Here is a 22174-nt window from a genome sequence, read left to right as displayed (position 1 = left end):
CCATGTTCAGCACATATTTATTAATCATTTATCAAGCATTTGAAAGCATTTTCTAAGTTTGAAGTTTCTTCAGTCCATCAAGAATATCAAGGTGGGAACCTGAGGACATAGGTTCTAGGCCTGGCTTTGCCACAAACTAACATGAGCTAAAGCAAATCACCTTATAGCTTTGTGAACAATTCTTTCCAGTATCCCTATTTTTCACATGTCGCCACAGAACAGAGAAGACTTAGAGACACTGATGGGTGTGCAGATCCGCATTTAAGAGGCAATAGGGTACAAATTACTATACACACCTTATTTCAACCCATGTCAGGAGAAGTTTTATTTATTTATTTTTTAAGATTGTATTTATTTATTTGACAGACAGCGAGAGAAGGAACACAAGCAGGGGGAGTGGGGGAGGGAGAGGCAGACTCCCTGCTGAGCAGGGAGCCCAACGCAGGGCTCAATTCCAGGACCCCGGGATCATGACCTGAGCCGAAGGCAGACACTTAACAACTGAGCCACCCAGGCACCCCAAGGATAAGTTTTAATATGCTTCCTTTCACCTTGGCTTGGTCTCTGCTCAGTACTGGGCTTTCTATGCAGACTTCCATTTATATAACCATCTTGGAGTGGTTCTTGCTGATGTTCTTCACATTCCTGGCCCAGTAGTATCAAGTTAAAACATCTCCTCCCTTGAATCCAGCAACCCATGTGATACACAGAGCAAGATTAACCTGAATATGCTTTGACCACAAAAAAAAAAAAATTGCTCCCCAAGCCACCACCATTCCTTTAAGCTGTTTGCAGGTTTCTGTCCTGTATACATTGCTCTAGGTTCATATATGTATTTGTTCCACGTTTTTGTGCCCTTCTCCCCTAAAACTTGTGTTTTTCTAGTGCTCTTCTCTTAACATCAACTCTGTAATATCTTTCTTATTCTTATCTCTATAAAAATTAGTAATAGGTAATCAGTATTATGTGTAGACAAAAAAACAAAACAAAACAACAAAACATTCTAAAACTTCTTTCTCCTTAAAGGCCATTTAATTATATTAGCATGATTACAGTAAATTAGATGGCCCTATGTAAGGTCACTTAAATTAAAAAAACAAACAAACAAACAAACCTACTTCGGGCGTTACAATTTAACACACTTGTAATTATTTAGAGCATAAACTAATGGAGCCATAGAGATGATTATCATTGCTTTTGCCTACTTGGAATTTTTGAAACAAAGAAATAGGGAAATGGGAGCGCCTGGGCGGCTCACTTGGTTAAGCGTCTGCCTTCGGCTCAGGTCATGATATCAGGGTCCTGGGATAGAGCCCCACATCGGGCTCCTGGCTCAGTCAGGAACCTGCTTCTCTCTCTCCCTCTGCCACTCCCCCTGCTTGTGCTCTCTCTCTCTCTCTCTCTCTGTCAAATAAACAAATAAAATCTTTAAAAAAAAGAAATTAAAGAAAAGAAACAGGGAAATGTAAATTTTAAAAGAAAAGAAGATAAAGGGAAGAAAAGCTCAGAACTGCCATCTTCACCTCATACATTTAAAGAAACTGGGCTAACCACAATGAGATACCACCTAAAACCAGTCAGAAGGGCTAAAATTAACAACTCAGTAAACAACAAATGTTGGCAAGGATGTGAAAAAAGGAGAACCCTCTTAAACTGTTGGTGGGAATGCCAACTGGTGCAGCCACTCTGGAAAACAGTATGGAAGTTCCTCAAAAAGTTAAAAATAGAACCAGCCTATGACCCAGGAAATGCACTACTCGGTATTTACCCCAAAGATACAAATATAGGGATCCGAAGGAGCACCTGCACCCCAGTGTTTATAGTAGCAATGTCCACAATAGCCAAACTATGGAAAGAGCCCAGATGTCCATCAACGGACAAATTGATAAAGAAGATGTGGTTCATATGTACAACGGAATAGTACTCAACCAACAAAAAGAATGAAATCTTGCCATTTTCAATGACGGGGGTGGAACTAGAATGTATTATGCTAAGCAAAGTAAGTCAGTCAGAGAAAGACAAATACCCCATGATTTCACTCATGTGGAATTTAAGGAACAGAACTGATGAACATAGGGGAAGGGAAGGAATAATAAGACAAAAACAGAGAGAGGCAAACCATAAGAGACTCTTAACTATACAAAACCAGCTGAGGGTTGCTAGACGGGAGGTGGTGGGGATGAGGTAATTGGGTGATGGGCATTAAGGAGGGCATTTGATTTAATGAGCACTGGGTATTATATGCAACTGCTGAATCACTAAATTCTGCCCCTGAAACTAATAATATACTGTATGTTAACTAACTTGAATTTAAATAGAATCTAATTAATTAATTTATTAAAAAATAAAGAAACTGGGCTATATTTCTACTTATCTTGATTATGGCCAATAATCCATTTTGAAAAGAATGAAGAAAAACATTTTTAGTTGAACTGAGTCACATGTATTTTATAGTATCTCAGACACTAGAATTTGACATAGAATTGTCTTCCTTTATTTTCCATTTTATTTATATTTTGTTTTTCACCTTCAACAAAAGTAATATATGACTATTTAAATTTTTTCAAATATTTTAGAAATATGTAACCTGGGCAGTGGAAGGCTCTATAAGTCCAACTACCCAACATATACACACATGCAAGATAAATCACCATAAGCTGCTGGTATATATTCTTCCAGAATTATTTCCTGTACATATACTAACATATTAGTAATCAGCATACTTTCAAAAAAGGATTCTACCACTTACCAAAATGAGCCCTGATATTAGTGAGGAAGTGCCTGTCAGGGCCACGTAGAACTTCGGTGTCAATGTGTTCAAAAACATGCTCACTGAAAAAAAAGAGAGAAGGAGAAGAATAAGGAAGGCATAAGTATGTCAATAAAACAGAGGGTTCCCTATTTTTCTCTCTGGTGAAATCATTTGTTTCTGATGACAATTCTTAGAACCATAACAAAGTCCCATTAAAATGGTTCAGCATCACCAAGGCTCAGAATGCTAGATGTCAAGCGCTATATCCTGAGAGAAAATAGCCACATAAAAGAGAAAAAAGCAGCTTTTTAAAAAGTTTCTGCCTCCCAAAACTATTGTTGTGAATGGTCTTCATGGATTCATAACCACTGAGGAATCTAATCAAAACTATTACTAAACTGTCAGTCAGAAAGAGAAGATCTTATATATTTTGTCAGAACCACACATTAGAGTTCTTGATGAACCAACAAGGAATACTTCAACCTTAGAACAAATGGAAAATAACTACAGTTGATCCTTGAATGTGTGGGTATTAGAGGCGCCAAACCTCCACACAGTCAAAATCAGCACATAACTTTTGACTCCCCCCGCAAAACTTTACTAATAGTCTACTATTACCCGAAGCCTTGCCAGTAACATAAAGTCAATTAACATGTATTTTGCATGTTATTTGCATTGAATACTGTATTCTTACAATAAAATAAAGTAGAGAAAAGAAAATGTTAAGAAAACCATAAGGAAAAGAAAATACATTTTCAATGCTATACGGTATTTATTGGAAAAAATCCATGTATAAGTGGACCCAGGAGGTTCAATCCCATGTTGTTCAAGGGTCAACTATATATTTTTGGCAGTTATTAAAGATTTTAATACTATTATTACTCCTAAGAAGGAAGGACAAATTGACAAAGTTAGCATGCATTAGTAAAAGTTTTTTCACCTTACTTAAAAGGCTGTTAGACTGCTCATCAAAATAACTGGAGTCATTGAAAAAAAAGATAAAAAATAAACCACTAAAAAGGAATGTGCAGTCAAGAACTTTTCTGACCAATTTCTGCCACTCTGTTCATATCAACTATACAGTTGATCTGGCTATCCATTAAGTAAGGTTCACTTCCATATTTTATAAATATACATTAAGTCATTATCATTTGTACCTAGTATTGCATGAAACTTTGATTATTACCAAAACAACAACTGACCTAAAGAGCTTTTTGCATGCATATTCACATTTCTTTACTGAGTCTGTTTGTGGAAGGGTATCACATTGTCTGGTTTTAGAATGAAGGATGTTAGAAGTAGGGCTTTGACATCATTAGGGGAAAAGGCTTTGGCATTTGTCCTGAGCTCGGCCCAGAAAGCCAAGTCACCAACATGACCACAGATCCCATGTTCACTCATTCAACAAATACTTCTCTCTGTTTATGAATGAGACCATGGACAGGAATGGAAGCATGAATCAGACACAGTTCCCACCATCCAGAAGGCCACAGTCTAATTGGGAAATGAATAAGTAATTACCATAAAGTCTGATAAGTGCATAGACAAGTCCTGAGCATAGGATGTTATAAAAACACATTAAAGGTGTTGAACGCTGCATCTGAAACTAGTGATGTACTATAGGTTGGCTAATTGAATTTAAATTAAACACACACACAGACACACACACACACACAGACACACACAAAAGGGATGCACCTCAGGCTGAAGGCTGGAAAAGATGTCCAGGAGAATAAGCAGGAGTTAATTAGACCAGCGCAGGCAGGAGGAGGGACAGACAGAGGGAAAGGTCAGCAGAATAAGGGGGCTGCTTTGAGGTGCTGAGAAAAGATCACAGCCTTTCCAAACATTTGTAGAGGCTGAGGAGGGAAGCAGCTTGAGCTGTGGACCCTTCGCAGAGATGCAGATGTAGAAGGGCGCACGGATTCCATCCTTCCTGGCTGCCCGCCATCCCTCCCCTGCACCCACTCTTAACTGAGTTTGTTTGACTTGCGGGCTATCATTTGTAATCTCAAGAGTCTGAACCAACACAATGTGCTCAGTTGATAGTCACTCTTTTGGGGAGATAGAGAAAGGCACAGAAGATGCAATCAGCCAAGCCTGTAGAGGTACAGCTGAGTTAAGGCTGGGTTTGCTTGGCCATTAAAAACCCAAAGATGTGGTGATTTGTCATTTCCCAAGCAATTTGGTGGAAAAAGGAAGATTTTTTAAAAGGAGAAAATTAAACAAACAAACCTAGAGCTTGTAAATGCCAGTCTGATTCTGAAGCACCTAAAATTCTCCAAATTCCCATCCTCACACTATAAATGACCCCACATTCCCCATTATTTTTTTTTTAAAGATTTATTTGAGAGAGCGAGAATGAGAGAGAGAGTACATGAGAGGGGGGAGGGCCAGAGGGAGAAGCAGGCTCCTCGCCGAGCAGGGAGCCTGATGCGGGACTCGATCCCGGGACTCCGGGATCATGACCTGAGCCGAAGGCAGTCGCCCAACCAACTGAGCCACCCAGGCGCCCTCCCCATTATTTTTTTAAAAGGTCATCCTAACAGACTATTTGCTTTATTTTATAGTTATGAACTCTCATATCTGTATCATATACTTTTCAGTAGGTTTCTAGGGACAAATTGAGTATAAAATTCTACGAACTCCATTTCTAAAAGAAAGAGGAAAAGATGTGCCTGAATTAGAAAAGTGCTTTAGTAGCCCTGCTATAACTCCCCAGCAACAAAAGCACAAGTCAATGGAGGGGAAAGATCTACTGAAAATCATTAACTCAAGAATCAATTGATCAATGAAAAAGAAAATTGGGGCGTCTGGGTGGCTCAGATGGCTAAGCGTCTGCCTTCAGCTCAGGTCATGATCTCAGGGTCCTGAGATCGAGCCCCACACATCAGGCTCCCTGCTCAGTGGGAAGCCTGCTTCTTCCTTTCCCTCTACTGCTCCCCTGCTTGTGCTCTCTCTCTCTGTTGAATAAGTAAATACAATCTTTAAAAAAGAAAAAGAAAAAGAAAATTATGTGAGTTATCTAAAGAGATAAAACTATACAGTGTTCCCATTTGGTTTCACTTACTTAAGATTACATAGCAGCGGTAATTAATAATTAAAAGATTCTTCTCTGTTATATCCAGTTGTAGAAAGCTACTAGAGTTGAGAGATCATGGGAAGTCATTAAAAGAAATAGAGACACACACAGAGAATGACAGTAGCAGAAACAGAAACACTTCAGAGAGTGGGAGGTCTTCCTTTAATAATCTATTAACTTTATGGTCTTTCTGAATATCCTGGCTGAAATCACTAAGACATGGCATTTGGCAATTCTGGGCATAAATATCAACACTTAATACTTGCCATTTCCATCTATCTATGTATTTAAAGTTAATAACAAAGCACTTTCACATATTAGAGAGTTTAATTCTCACTTCAGCTCCATGAGGTCAATATTATTATTCATGGTATTTCACAGCTGGAGGCGGGCAAAGACCTGAACGCCAGCAGTCCTGCCCCCAAAGTTCAGGCTCATGGCATCACAGGGTGCGTGCGGATATTGCTGACAAGCAAGAAAAAACAAAATAGTAAATGGAAAGCCTTTCCTTTCAAAAGGAGAACTCTAAATAATCATACTAAAAGATTGGATGTTTTTAATACTGTACTTATTTTTACCTCTGACCTTTAAAGATAAGTTCCCTGTTATCTAATATTGGCGTGTGCAGCCCCAGGGTGGGGAAAGGCAGGTAGGCATCTAGAAAGAAGGGAGAATCTAAAAACTGCAGCAGAAAACTGTGGGGTATATGCTTTGAAACAGGATTTTCCTGCTATAGACCTATTCAACTGTTTCCTCCATACCTGCTGGGGCTAGGCAAAACAAATTCAAAAACAAAGACTAATCTAGCTTTGTGAAGAATAAATTCATAAAATTTCAATAATGTCCTGTTTCAACCTAGAGACAAAAATTAATAAATCAGAAAACTTTTCATCTGCTCCAGCAGGGCACTCCTTAACTGGTCACTGCTCCAAGAACACCGCGGTAGTCAAGGGCAGCCTCAGGGACTGAATCACAGGGCATTCTGATGATGCGCAACTTCAACATAGTATAGTCTCCTCATTTAACTAATGAGCAAATGGGAAGGAATAAAGCATGGCCCTGAGAAGAAACTAGGTAGGAGGGATGGGAACATGGATTGAAAATTAAATGACCTAAGGGTGCCCGGCTGGCTCAGTCAGTAGAGCATGTGACTCTTGATCTCGGGGTTGAGTTCGAGTCCCATGTTGGGAGTAAAGATTACTTAATAAAAAAAAAAAAAGTTTTTTTAAAGAAAATTAAATGACCTCTCTAGATCACAGAAGAGAGGAGATAATAGGTCTGCTATGGGAAGCAAGGGATCACTTCTATGAGCAGGGCTCATGAGGAATGGCCCTGTGAGGCTGTGTCTGTGAGGAGCCAGCCACATTTCTGTCTCTCAAGACAATACCAGCCTTCTTTCATATTCTTTAGAGCACAAGCAAACCCCAAACCACACTCCTGGAAAAGACCTCTGCAAAACAGGGCGAACACACAACCCTGTGTTTGTCTCCTCGGACATATTCTACCTCACACAGAGAAGCCCTGGAATGAAAAGGCTAAGGCAGCATCAAAGACTTGGAGGTACTGACTAGAAAGAACTGAATAAGCAGTGTGGTAAAGTCTACAACACCCAAAGTTATTGTCCTGTGTCTCTTTTAATGTCTTTCTAAAATATGGCATGTGAAATAGAAAAACTTTAAGAAGTTATAAAATAACAATCATCCACCATTGAAAATGTTAGAAATAAAGTCCCTAGGAAGAAAAGTTAAAGAAACTAAGTTTATTTAGGCTGGGCGGGAAAAAAAAAAAAAAAAAAAAAAAACTGAAGAGATTTTAAGGAACAGCATTATCCCTGGGAGAGAGACCAGGGTGAGGAGCCTCGGACTGTAACTTGTGACGTCAGCTATGATGTGGAGGACCCGGGAAAGCCCCACACCCTCCCAGGGCTGCTGTGAGGCGCAGATGAAATGCGCGTTCCCTCAGTACTCCAGCACAGACTCTCTAGGGGCCTACCCTGGGCCAGATGCAGGAAGCACGGGTCCTGCCTCCGACGGTTCACAATCCAATGGTGAGAGAAGCAAGGAAATGGAGAAGCAAATATCAAAGAGGACACGTCAGGGAATTATAAAAACACAGGGTACGCAAAGGGATTAGGACATCAAGAAACATTTCTGCCAAGAAAAAGCATCCCATCTAAGACTTGTAAGAGGAATTAGGAGTTGTCCAGATGTTGCCTGCAGCTGCAGGGGTGAAGGGACCGTGAGAGGTAGAGCTGCAGAGCATTCCACGCAGAGTACTGCAGCTCAGGGGCCTGAAGGTACAAGGACACGGAAGGCAAGGGAAAGGCAGTACAAGTGCCACAGACTTACTTGTGCGCGTTGAGGCACTGGTGGGGATTCGTACTAAAGATGTGAAGCTACCTTCTAAAGTGCCTGCTATACAAATACATGGAATGCTGACTAACAGCAAATGGCTCTTCTCAGATGAGACAAATTCGAATGGGTCCAAATTGGATTTCTAAAACTTAAGGGTGTTCCCTGCTATTTGGTCTCCAAGATTACCTACAGAGGACTTCTCACTACCAACTACATGCAATGAGTAGATGTACAATGCAGCCTAGCTAAAAAACACTTAAGGAATAAGGGACTCTGCTTTACTTACTTTTCTTAGTAAATAAAGTAACATTTATCTCAACAAAGGCCCAAATCTGTACTTTTGAGGCTGTTTCACTGTCTATAAAATAACATCTGTCTTGTTACAGGGCTGCTGTGAGGACTATATACCTTAGTATAAATAAAGTGCCTACCACAGCAAACCTCAGCAAATAATATGTGTATCGTTGTCGTTATTTATGTTTATGTTACTCTTCGTTTTTTAAAGATTTTATTTATTTATTTGAGAGAGAGAGAGAAAGAGAGAGAATGGGGGGGGGAGAGTGGAAGAGGGGGAAGCAGACCCTCCACGGAGCAGGGAGCCGGATGCGGGACTCGATCCCAGGATCCTGGGATCATGACCTGAGCCGAAGGCAGATGCTTAACCCACTGAGCCCCCCAAGTGCCCTATGTTATTCTTCCTTTTGTGATGTGACATCTCATACTGGTCCAGTTGTAAAAAACAGAAGAAACTCAGCTGACCGAGTTAATATTAATAGTAGTAGCGGCTGCAGTATACCAGCATTTACTGAGCACCCGCTTCTGTGTGCCAGCCACTGTGGTACAGATCACAGCCCAAGAAATAAATCACCTGCACTGTGATTTGTCCTATGCCCTACAAAATAAATGAAGCACCAGGAAGTAAAAGGGTCCTTTTAACTGAATTCTAGTTGCTAGAGGTGGTAATAAACTGGAGGGTGAGTTTGAAAGCAGCCGTTTTAGAAGGCAAATAAATTACTGAATCCCCTAACTCAACCATATGATTCTAAATCTCTGATCTCTGCCTTACTAGATGCTGTGGGAACAATCAATTCAGCCACAGGCCACGTGGAAACCTACAATCCTGTTCCTTAGTTTTCTTCAAGTCCCTGTGTGGCTTAGGACATACACTGTATTAAAGCCTAAACTATAACCTAAGCATGAGGGTTTACAAATGTTTTAAATACAAATAACAAATAATTAAGGCCACAGGACCTTCCACGCCCTGAGACAGCAATATCAAGATACACTAGAAAATTATCCATTTCATGCAAAGCAACATTTCTGATTTAATTACAGAAAGTACACAGAGTTCCATGTCTACATAAGATGCATTAAGGCACATGCTAGCCTTGCAGGAACCTTCTATCAAACTGTTTTCTCAGACCTCCAAAGTGGGTAAGGAACACACAGGAAGAGTTTAATCCATCACTTGCATTTTTCTATGTGAGTACAGGGAATATTCTCTTCTTTCATTTTATTGTTCTTTCAACTGTGCTAACCTCTTCCCTCCCATCAGATTCCATTAAGTAGAGTTGCAACTTCACTTCTCTTCCTCATTTACCAAAGGACAAGAAAATGAAAAATGTAAGCTTTAATATTTTAACTTACACATATGCTAATTTTGAACAGATTTCCAGATGGCACAGCTTTTAAAATGAAAAAAAACTTGCTCTTTTCTCACAATGACACTATGATGGATAAACTCTCAAGTGACCCATAATGATCCCTGCCTCCTGGTGTTCATATCTTTATGTAACTCTCCCCCTGAATGTGGGTGGGACATGTGACTTGCTTCTAGCAAACAGATATGTAAGATACTCTCTCAGTAGCAGACATGCTGGAGATTCTCCTTGCTAGTGTAATGAAGAGAGTGACCATGTTGAGAGGGCTATGTGGCAATGGATTATAAGCAGCCTCTAGGGACTGAGGCCAGCAGCCAATATGAAACTGAAGCCCTCAGTTCAACAACGGTGGTTTCTGCCAACAGTCTGAGTTAACTTGGAAGCAGATTCTTCCTCAGCTGAGCTTGCAAGTAAGATCACAGCCTAACTGACACCTTGATTATGGCCTTGTAAGACCCAGAGCAAAAGTCCCAGCTAAGCTGTGCCTGTAATTCCTGACCCATGGAAACCATGAGATAATAAATGTGTGTTGTTTTAAGCTGCTATATTTGTGGTAATTTGTTATGCAGCAATATAAAATTGATGCAATCATGTATAATTCATGAAAGTGTAAATCAGTGTGGATATCTGATAACTGTGGCTAACTGCAGTATGCCCAGAAAGGGTGTTAAGATATGCCAATTCTATCTGCCCCAGAGCTTCTTTTCCCACTGTTCATAAATAAAATGCAACTTCAACTCTGGTGCCATAACAACATGTCATTCCACATGCTGATCCATAATTGTCTTTGTAAATCAACTAATATTAAAGTAGAAGCCCAGAGTAATTTTTTAATATGGAAATCAAGCATCTCCATTTTACTCTAGTAAATGGACTTGCTTTTTTCTAGGCACATTTTAAATATACAACATTTGCATGTTCCCAAAAAATCAGTTTTACATCTGAGCACAGCATCAGTTCAAGAGAAGATTAAAAACATACTGTAAGCACATTTTCTTATTTGTTGCTTTTGCTTCTCCTCTCCTTGCCCTTCACCCCAGTCTCCTTGAGCTCTGATAGCATCTCAAGCTTTTATGCATTACAATTCCCTTGATAAATCCTGTGGAATTTATCCTGGTGAGGAAGACATGGAAGTATAATTTTAGACCCATTCCAATGGCAAGAAATCCTCATAAATCATTCTGTCTACTCTTCTCTCTACCCTTGATGTTGCCTTGGCAACTTTACAGGTAATCTATTTCTGCTTTACTGGGCATCTGGCTCCACTGAGGAGTAGAGCAAGCACATTCCTTCTTTCTTCTCTCAACTGTGATCTGGGAAACTATATCAGAGTGTTCAGTCTTCAAGGCTCCTTGTCCCTTGCTTCTGTCAAGCCATGAAGGAATGTCCAAAGCCTGGTCACATACAAACTTCAGTAGCCCTTAAGGGCTTTGAAAGAAGGATAAGCTTTTATCATTAGATTGGAGAGAAGTGAAGAGAGGGTACAGATGCCACATAGATACCAGCGCATACACAAAAGAACTGGGTTGGAGTACTGTAGGTAGGATGAGGAGCAGCAGTGGGAGATTATGCTGGCTCAAATGTCAGGTCGAGAAAAATCACACTTTCTATAGAGACAGTTAGAAAATACTCACTGAACAGCAATGTGAGTAAGACACATGTCTAGTAATAGTGAAATAGTGTGGGAAACATACAGCTCTGAGAGTTACCTCAGAGGGAAGCTCCTGTAATACTATCAGGGTGGGAGGTTGGGCATATCAGATTTGCAGAGGTAAATTCAACACTGTGGCTCTTAACAGTGTGACATAAAGGGTGAGAGTCTGGAGAACCGTTGGCAAAGTGGGGCCCAAGTCAAATTGCAAGTGATTCCAGACAGTAAGTGGTAAGGAATTATGGCAGCAAGCACAGGCTACTTCTACAGGAAGTCTGGCAGGAAAGAGAAGAAGAGAATTTATCATTAAGTGGGACTGAAGTTAAAAGAAAATATAAATGGCACCGCATGAACTAGTAAGTGAATTAGGAATAAAATTTAAACCTTTATTCCACTGCAACAAGATCCACCCTGAGAAATCCAACAATGAGTCACTCTTATACCAAACCTTTAAAGACATAGGATAATCACTGGCAATGTGTTTACTTTCTCTGAGATTCTTCTTTTTATGTAGATCTTAAAGAATAATTAGAGTGAAGCACTTTAAGTGACAGAAGCTTGAACCTGACAGAAACACTTTAAGTGACAGAAGCTTGAACCTTACATATGTATATTTCTGTTTTATCAGTTGAGATTAAATGACAAAATGACAAAATGACAAAACAAAAATAAATCTATTTTCTACTCTATTGATTCTGATTTTTGCACTCTCTATTACTTTACTTGCTTTGTTTTGAAACCCTCTGCTAACTTACAGCTGAAGAGTTTGCCTTAAAGGAAGACATTAGTTTGGGCCAAAGAAGCAACTGTAATTCATGGGGTAGTAAAATTCAAATATGATTCTAAGTTAGGTTTTTGTTTTCATTACATTCTCTAAAAGTTCAATGACTAATTTACTTCTCTTATGAGTGAAAAGCTGCCCTACAATAGATGGTTTTCTGGAAGCTGTGTGATGGCTGTCTCTCTCTGGGTGAGATGCCTAACCAAGAGAGATAAGAAACCGCAGGGGAAACCACTAGACAGACCAATATTTTAAGTATTCAGCTGTTCCAACTGCCCAGTTGTTCAAAGGCTGGCTTCATTATTTTCAATTCCAGTAACTCGATTTGGCTTTGCATTTGCATCAAATGAGTGGTTAATACTCCAGAGGGCACCTAAAATGATCTCCCCACATCCAGGGCTGGCAGCAAATTATAAGTGGCAAATCACAAATACACCTAGCTCTAAGTAAGGTCTATAGGTGACAGTAAACAGAAACTGGAGCACCGGTATTTTCAAATTTCGGTAAGCTAGTTTTTCTTAAATGTATTAAAACATGCATCTAAATTCCAGAAGCCCTTTGTCATCCCTAATACAAATGCTTCCAATCCCTAAAATACAATGCTCCCAATCCCTCTCTCCCTTTTGAATCTATTCTTACTATCTTGAATAGTTTTCAGACATTGTCATATCTCACTGTGAATGACCCATTCATCTATAATGCAAAAGAAAGGAAGGAAGGAAGGAAGGAAGGAAGGAAGGAAGGAAGGAAGGAAGGAAGGAAGGAAGGAAGGAAGGAAGGAAGGAAGAAAAAGAAAGAAGAGAGAGAAAGGGAAGGAGGGGAGGGAGGGAGGGAGGGAGGGAGGGAGGGACATGTTTTTAATTAGCAACTGTCTAAAGCACAGATCCTCATAGCCCAGGCAGTTCACCTCCAGGTGGATCAGTAGTCGGCTAAAATCCAAAGTTAATGAGGCCACAGTCCTGGGTCTGACCTGACCTGAGTCAGTCAACCTCACACCAAGAAATCCTGTGCCACAAGCTCAGAAGGCACCCCTGACTAGCTGTATTACAAACCGTACTACCACTGAAAGGCCAAGCACCATGTTACTATTTTAAAAGAAACAAGCCCATTTTAAAAGAAAAAAGTGGATTTTCAAAGTTGTTTTTCCAAAACATTCTAAAAATTACCACAGAAAAATTTTTTTAAAAATACCACCACGACCCCCAACCCAGCACTGCCAAAAGGAAAAAAAAAGAAAAACTAGCACACACAGCACTTCTAATGATAACACGCAAAGGCTAAGTTTCTCTTGGGAATAATTTGCTAAGATAAAATAATGCTAACTGACAGACGTAAAGACCAAAGCATAAAGAAATACTTAACATGACTACTCAGTAAACACGTGATTTGCAAAAATGCCACCTTCAATATCATTTAGATCATTATCTGTAAAATGTCCAACATCATTGTTATGGGGCCAAAAAAAAAAAGTCTTATCAGGCCGTACTTTTAAATACTTGTTTCACTTCAACAAATAAATACTGTGGAGAGAAGGGCTAATAGTTACTGACCATCTACCACGGGCTACTATGTGTCAGGCGCTATTCTGGGTGTTTAATGTATATTTTTAATCATTTGATTCCCACCACAGCCCTGCAAAGTTAGATTACCCATGAATTTTACATGGATTTTATATGGATGAAACTAAAGCTTACTGAGGTTAAATGACGCCCCCAAGGACATACAGCTGTTAAGGGCTGAGCCCTAATTTGAACACAGCTCTACCTGAACCCAAAGCCTGTGCTCTTTCCCCTTAGGAACATATCTTTCTTCTGGATAACTAACCCCACATTTGGGGAGACAAAACAAAGAGAAATGTCTAAGTTTCAGATTTGCTTTTTGAGGGTTCCAATGCTCACTGCCTCTTCTGAAACGGCAATCTGGTGCTTGCTCCAAAGCCAGGCCCGATGGCTGGGCTCAGGAAGCCCTCTGGGATCTGAGAGCAAGGGCTGCCCCAAACCACGGTCTCAGTCTAGGGCATGCAGGCCTGACAATGACTTCCTCCTGAGTTGAGGGTAAGGGAGGATGGCGGCTGATTACTGAGCCATTCATTACCACACAAACCTCATGTTAAATAACTGACTCTCCCTTAAGGCTATTATTAGCCATGAAGGATGGATGATGTCTGCACATTCTGATGCATTCTATTCTGTATTCTATTTTATTCTCTGTCTTGTTCATTTATCTCACTTTGGGTCAAGATAAAAGCAGGGCCAGATATTTCACACAGAAAGAGGCAGCACTGTCTAATGTTTAAAATCAAAGTATTCAGACCTGCCACACATATGTTATTATCCTGGCCTTAGTGAGGATTCATTAGAGTGGCAAGAAGCTCCTAGGGCAGTGTTGGATACCAAATCATATCAGCTCTTTATACAACACCTATTACAGTTACTATATCTACAAAACTGTGGTTCTGTTCTAATCACATAATTACTGCCTTAATCAACACTTGAGGTAGTATCCTTTTACATTTTCAAATAATAATAATTTTGCTTTTATTTTGAAACAAAATAACTAATATATTTTCTACTCCTAGAGTGAGGTCTGCTAAAACAAGAAGGAAATCGAAAGCATCCTAAAGTTACCATACCCAAGAAGGCCTGTCATACTTGTTACTGAGAATCCCATAAATCCTGTGTTTGACTCTTTCACTTTGGATTTAGGTTCTGCTGTGATATGTACACACAGCTCCAAACATTCAATGAATATAAAACTCAGGGACATAAACAAGAATATATTAAAACATACACCTTGCAAGGCCTCCCCTGCACAAATGGGGTGACTATACATTAAACTAAAGAGTTTGAATACCTAGACCCAGAATGTTTAAACCTAGAATATTATCTATATAAATTAAAAGCCTTAAACTTGGAATTTTCAAATTTAGTGTTAACATCATCCTAAAAATATGATGAAATCTTGTTCATCCACTTGTCCATCTTAGAAGTTTTGTACATGTGAATTGAGCACATTTCTGTTGTTTTTTTTTTAAATCACTACACATCCAGGAATTCAAGATATTCAGCAAAATATGTTTATAAATATACTACTTTAAGAGCAAAAAAATAAAACTATCCAAAAGGAAAAATGTTTAAACATTATATGCCCATTATGAAATAGTACCAGCCATTAAAAATCACATTATAATGACATTAAAAATGATCACCACCTTTTAGTATAAAAAACAGAATATAGGGCACCTGGGTGGCTCAGTCAGTTAAGTGTCTGACTCTGGCTCAGGTCATGATCTCGGGGTCCTGGGATCTGGCGGTGTCATGTCGGGCTCCCTGCTCAGCAGGGAAATCTGCTTGTCCCTCTCCCTCTGCCCCTCCCTCTGCTCATGCTTGCGTGCTCTCTCTCTCTCAAATAAATAAAATCTTTTTAAAAAGCAGAATATATAGGGGCGCCTGGGTGGCTCAGTCATTAAGTGTCTGCCTTCGGCTCAGGTCATGGTCCCAGGGTCCTGGGATCGAGCCCTGCATCGGGCTCCCTGCTCGGCGGGAGGCCTGCTTCTCCCTCTCCCTCTCCCCCTGCTTGTGTTCCCTCTCTCGCTGTGTCTCTCTCTGTCAAATAAATAATTAAAATCTTAAAAAAAAAAAAAAGCAGAATATACAACTTAATAGTTCGACACCTTTTATTTAAAAATTCATAGATGATACATTTGCTATCAATGTAGCTACAGTTTCTAAGTACAGAAAAAAAAGTGGCAGTTACAAGGCAAACACTCCAGTAGTGCTCACCTCTGAATGGAAGAACTACATGGGATTTTTTTTTTCCTTCACTGTAGACTTGAAATTTTCAACTATATGCACTGTTGTTTTTTTAATCAGGGGCGGGGGGGGAGTAAAGATTTTCAAAACATGACATAAAACTAGAAATCATAAAATAGTAATCTTCAGAGGTGGGATTACATGAACTTTTATACTTTTTACATTCTCGGTAGTCTGAGATCTGTTATGCACATGTGTTATTCTGGTAACCAATCAATATATACATAGATTTAGAAACAACTAATGCATGCTATTTTTTATTTCCTTGAATGAGACATTTTTTAAAGCAGCAATTTAGGGGAATTTTTAAAAGAATATTTCAATTTATTTTAGTTTAAATGAGATATTTAAGGATATGTTAGCAGCAGCAACAACAGCAACACAACTCTCCTACCTTTCTTAGGAAGTTTTCTAGGAGAAATAAATAGGAGGAGTTATATATGTTTATATGTACCTGAATTCCAGTTTCAGAAAGACGGTACGTGAGGACGATTTTTAACGTTTACAAAGGTACAGTCTTGCTAGTCAAAATCTTACATGGAATTGTTTCAGTGCATTTACGACTGTATATGGATAACACACAGATTATTCAAGAACTTAAAAAACTGCTCCCAAGCCCAAGAAGGAGAGCCATTTAAGAAGTCTGGCAACTCTGATTTAATATGCACAGTCTGCATGGAGCTGCGCCACCCACCAAAGCACTATCACCATCCTTCAGTACCACAGTGGGCTGGTGACATGATTTAATTGCTGAGCTACAGCTAATTATAAGGCAAATGAAACACTAAGAAAGAATTCACCCCGACCAATTAACTAACAGAGTGGACATTAATTGTCTTAGAATGCTCTGCATATGCTAATTCAAACTTTATCACCCATAAAGGCATTCATACAACCATGACTCTTTGTTGTTACATTCTTTTTCATGCTTTATAACAGTAGGAATGACCTGATGCAAAGCATCCTTCTTGGCATTCAGCTTTTTCCAGATGGGCATGAATTTCAGTGCTTCACCATGGGCTTTAAGCAGTGTTGTTTAAATAATGTAAGTTACTGCATGGAAATAAGTTGATAATAGTATAATAACTCCATTAGAAAAAAATGAAAGTAACATGATAACTTGGATTCACAATGTTTATATAATAACCCAATAAGTGCAATTAATTTGTGTCTCCAGGTGGCTAGATTAATAATCAGCAATGCTCCTAAAACTAAGGTTGTAAAAAGAAGGCTTAGTTCTTGAAATTCTTATTTTTTCTGTTCTACTGTTAAATTGGTGAAATGCTAAGTTGTACCTTCTCGACATTAAGAAGCTGCAAACTATACTTTGGATTCTATGTCAGTGTTGTATAAAACCATTACATAAACATACTGCAACTAAAGTTCTTCCCTTTGCCTCTCAATTTCTTCTAAGTGGAACACTTCTTCCTAGAAAAGATCTAGGGATCAGATTTGCTCTCTCTTGAGCCAAAAGCTTAATGTCTCTCTGAGCTAATTTTTCTCATTGATAAATTGAAGGATTTGGACTCTAAGGTCCTTTTCAACTCTAAGACAAATGACAAATCTCCAATGACAAATCCAGCATAGGATTTAAGCTAAAAACTACAAACTCTGCAATTCATATCACAAACGACTCAACTCACTAATAACGAACTCCTAGAACTTCTGCCATGGAGCAAAGTAAAAATTGTCACCATGATGAATTCAATGGGCATTACAATGTATATTCAAAAATTTTTAAAATTTTAAACCTTTAAACTATAGGTTCTTATATACTTAAGCAACATGAAGGATACTAGTCAGTACAATTTTTTTGAATAGAATATATTTGAACATATTTGCAATGTGTTTTACAGTAATTAACTTTCATTTTCGTTCCTGAAAATCCTCAGGAAGAGATAAGAATTATTTTCACCATATAAGCAAACCACTGGTATCACGTTCACCAAGAAATAATTTTTAAGTGTTCAGTTGCTTGGAATTAAGCTAGAAAGAATAAACTAACTATACCTAAGATTATTAAATTCATTCAATAACCCAAATTGTGATATCATCTCATAGCTCTGCTGCAGTGCTAACTAATTTGAAATCATTCAATGAAATTGTACAAAAGAGTACAAGTACAAAAGGAGCATTATTCACCATAGCATCACTACTTACTGGCAAACAAACATGTCAGCTAAGTATAGCTCACTGTCTCAGGAGAAGCCAAATTTCCAAATTTTGCAGGGATTCTAACTAGAACACCATTATTTATTTATTATCTTGTGATGGTTTCCTTAACTTTACCCGATGGCATTACAAAGATCTAGGTAGGAGGTTTAATCTCTCAAAGCCTTATTAAAACAAAAGCCTATTACTCTACTTCATTATTTGAAGTCACAGGGTATCTAATGACTTTTCTTTTCCATGTACCTATTGGGCCTGGCCATTCCCAATGTACAAAGTGCATTATCTTCTGCCAGATGAGCTCATGGTGTGGGTGTGGCAGGAGCCCAGAAACAGTTTTTGTGTGGTTTACTTTGTCTGTCAAAGCATTATCCATGAGGGAAAATAGACCGGCCATCCAAACTAGATACTAGATTAATTGTATATAAGAAATCATGTAACAATATCTACTTACTATACCAGTGGAGGACAAATGCATAAAATAGCCAGTTTAAAGTAATTGGTGTGATTTTCCCCCCTTAATTTCAGAAGGATTAAAGTAAAATAAAAATCCAATCCAGTGATCTCACAAGAATTTTAACTGTATTTTTTCCATAGTGCTTGAAACTACTTTTTTAAAAATTTAATGCCCTAAGAGAAAGACATCTACATGAAACAGAAAGAAAAGTCTGAGATTAGTTCCTGACTGGTCACTAGAAGCTGACAAAAAATGTGTTTTATCTGCTTAATGGACATTTGTGTAGAGCTTAGTATGGACCAGATCCTGTTCTATACATTTTACAAATATTGGCTCATGTAATCCTCATAACTACTGTGTAAAATAAGTACTATTGTCCCCACTTTACAGATGATAGAACAGGCAAAGAGAAGTTAAGTGACTTACTCAAAGTGAAACAAGTACTCAGGGTAGAAGCAGGATTTAAACCCAGGCAGCCTGGATCTGGAGTCTGTGCCTCCTAACCCTTTACACGCTGCCCTCCATGACAGGCTGCCTCTCTTCTGGAGTACCAGCAGCATTCGGAGGCTTTAGGCAGTTATTATTCAATAATCATGGATATTCTCAGGGAGACAGAAAAATGAAAACTTTTAAAAGGCAAACAATATAACTGTCTCCACAAAGTATGCCTGAGGTGTCTGTATCATTCATCTGAATAGAGTTCCACTTTACCACATCCCCAGGTTCCTTTTACTATCTCAGTGAAATAGTGTATTTCTGCAATCTCACTGAGATAGTATATTTTTCCCTAGAAAAAGACGTTACATAATATACTACAATTTTCACTTCCACTTAATATTTTGGATAGTTTTCTATTTCAGAACATCCAGACCTATGTCATTCACTTAAACTGCTATACAGCAGTAGACCAGGTGGAGGCCTAGAAATGTGGTTAAATGGCCTGTTGATTTCTCCCACTGTTTATTACAGAGTTTCTTCTGCTTTTTTCCTCAGGCCTCATTCCAGTAACCTGCTAATTTGCCTTCCCTCTTCACTCCTGTTCTTCAAAGACAGAAGGCCAGCCTCAGGGCTCCCTGGTGGGCACCAGCACAGCCTGCCTGGACTTCAGAGAATCGTAAGCCAACAGTTTTTAGCTACCATGCTCCCCCTTTCTTTGTCTCAAGCTCCCTTCTGTGATAGCCTACCACGTGCCTTACTGCCTAAGCACCTCTTTGGACTCTGGACTTGGTGTGACACACTTCATTTCCTTCATCCACCCCTAAAGCTAGATCAACTGCATCGGCTGTATCTCTTTCCCGATTCTGGCTCCTGCGCACCAACCTTGCTCTGCCAGAAGGAACTAGCTCTGCCTGCCCAGGTCCCAAGAAGTGCAAAATCAAACTCAACCAATAGGTAGTAATTAAATTTCTGCCTCCAAAACCCAGAAGAGGTTGTCAATAGGATTCCACAGTAGATCCCTGCCACTAAGTAAGGATGCAATTTTATGTTAGGTTTAAAAACATGAACTCTCTCCAACAGGATTCTTAGAAAATAGTAAAGAGTGAATAAAGGCAAAAATAAGAATTGTTCTAAGGAAAAAAACAGCAATAAGTGCAAAAGATAATCTAGAGAAGACCTGGCATTTCTGAAATCAAAACATCTATTACTAAGTAGATCATAACCAATCTTCGTTTCTAGGTAAGATGAACAGAAACACTAACTGAACAATGATATAGGCCGTTTTCAAATCTAACCCATCCTCTTGGTTTTTTCCTTCAGTCTAAAATTTTTAAGCAAGCCATTCAGAATATAATATTGTAGAATAACAGCAACTGAGGGGAATAGAGTAGAGGGTAAGGCCTAAGGACGACTTCAGTTAAGAGGTCTGAATGTGAAATGTTGCTTTCACACACTGATCTATGCCATATTTAAAAACACACTAATATGAATATGATTTTCTTCCCCACATCCAATCTATATCACTGCCCCAGATAATTATTCCTCTAGGAAATGGGAGGTTGAAAAAAATTTCTCCCATTAATGAAAATTATTCTGCTTATGACATTATGTTCTCACTTTAAAAATAAAAGGCTGTTGAATTAGTCACTAAGTGTATTAAATAAACTGTGGAAAAGTATTACCCTGCCAGAAAACTCTTACCCTCGCTCTCACACCACTGGAGATTTCCAGTTAGGTCTAAAGACCAGTAATAACCATAGGTCAAGGCAGTTTCTGGTTTACCTAAAGTGGAAATTGTTGCCAAGGAAAAAGCAAATGGAACATAGTTTAGTATTTTTTAAGGAAAATGAATTTGGTGTAGTATATTTTGCCTCTAATGCCTCTTTCACAGGCTGAACATGACATCTGAAGAACAAGACATTTCATGCTCAGTGTTAACTTTTTACAGATCTGATTACCAGGTCTTTATCCAACCACTGTGCTGATTGGGTTAACTCCCAGCTCCGAGTCACCTTATCTGTTTACCCCACTGTGTCATTCGAATATTATTACTTTCTATACCTGCCATGATGTGGAAAAGGTTGGGAAGGCCTGAATTAATCTTTATCAGTTGTGCTACCCTAAGGCCTTACTTTGGAATAGCCCACATTATCATCTGATGTCTTTGAAGAAGGGTAACATGTTTGAATTGGAAAAGACCTCAGATCACCACTTCCTAAATGGGACTCTTCCAAATGTAAGTTTCATAGGCTATTAAGAGATGTTAGTTTAACTGGGGGAGGGGCAACTTGAGAAATACTGGGTGGAAGTTAAGCAGATTTTTTTTCAGTACAGGATGTCTCAGAAGCTTCTACATGCTGAATGCACTGTAACTCTCCAGAAGGGGAATTTAATATACTATTTATGTTTATTTAAGGGTGGAACTCTTAGAATACTTTTTTTTTCCAATTGTGGTAAAATACATATAGCAAAAATTTATGATCTTAACCATTTTTAAGAGTATAGTTCAGTAGAGTTAAATACGTTCACACTGTTGTGCAACCAATCTCCAGAACTTTTCATCTTGTGAAACTGAAACTCTAAACCCATTAAACCACAACTCCCCATTTCCCTCTCCACCCAGCCCTTGGCAACCACTCTTAAAATATCTTTAGAAAGCAATAATCCACAAAACATACTTTGGAAAATGCTGCTTTATCTCTCATAGTTCACGCCTTCATTTTATTGATGAGAAAATGGGCCTGTCCAATGTCACAAGTTAATAGTGAGCCAAATCTAGAACTCAGACTTCTGGACTTTCAGTCTGACCTCTTTTCACACTATGAATAGACAGGTGAAATAAGTTAATAATTACCCAAATTCTACCACCAGATGCTCTGAAAATACCTGGTATCTACCAGGTCCATTTCGAATAAAGGACTCAGTATTAGGTAAAAATATTCCCGAAGTCACACTAAGTCCACAATTCTCCAAACTGGGATGCATGTAACATCAGGAAGCCCCAATTTAAACATGCC

General features: G+C 38.9%; 1 protein-coding gene across 8 annotated transcripts in view; it reads right to left on the bottom strand.

Moving 5' to 3' along the window:
* ST7 (suppression of tumorigenicity 7) overlaps positions 1-22174 on the bottom strand; it is a 235521-nt gene that overhangs the window by 114727 nt on the left and 98620 nt on the right. For all 8 annotated transcript variants that reach the window (XM_073899105.1, XM_073899108.1, XM_025873217.2 and 5 more), the window contains exon 2: positions 2750-2832. In XM_073899105.1, coding sequence (XP_073755206.1) covers positions 2750-2832 — 83 coding nt within the window. The remainder of the gene's footprint in view (positions 1-2749; positions 2833-22174) is intronic.

This window comes from Callorhinus ursinus, unplaced genomic scaffold (genome assembly GCF_003265705.2).
Source record: "Callorhinus ursinus isolate GAN/ISIS: 27379988/994484 unplaced genomic scaffold, GSC_fseal_2.0 scaffold12, whole genome shotgun sequence".
NCBI lineage: Eukaryota > Metazoa > Chordata > Mammalia > Carnivora > Otariidae > Callorhinus > Callorhinus ursinus.
The sequence above is the reverse complement of the archived record's forward strand: the minus strand, read 5'-3'. Positions and strand labels throughout refer to the sequence as shown.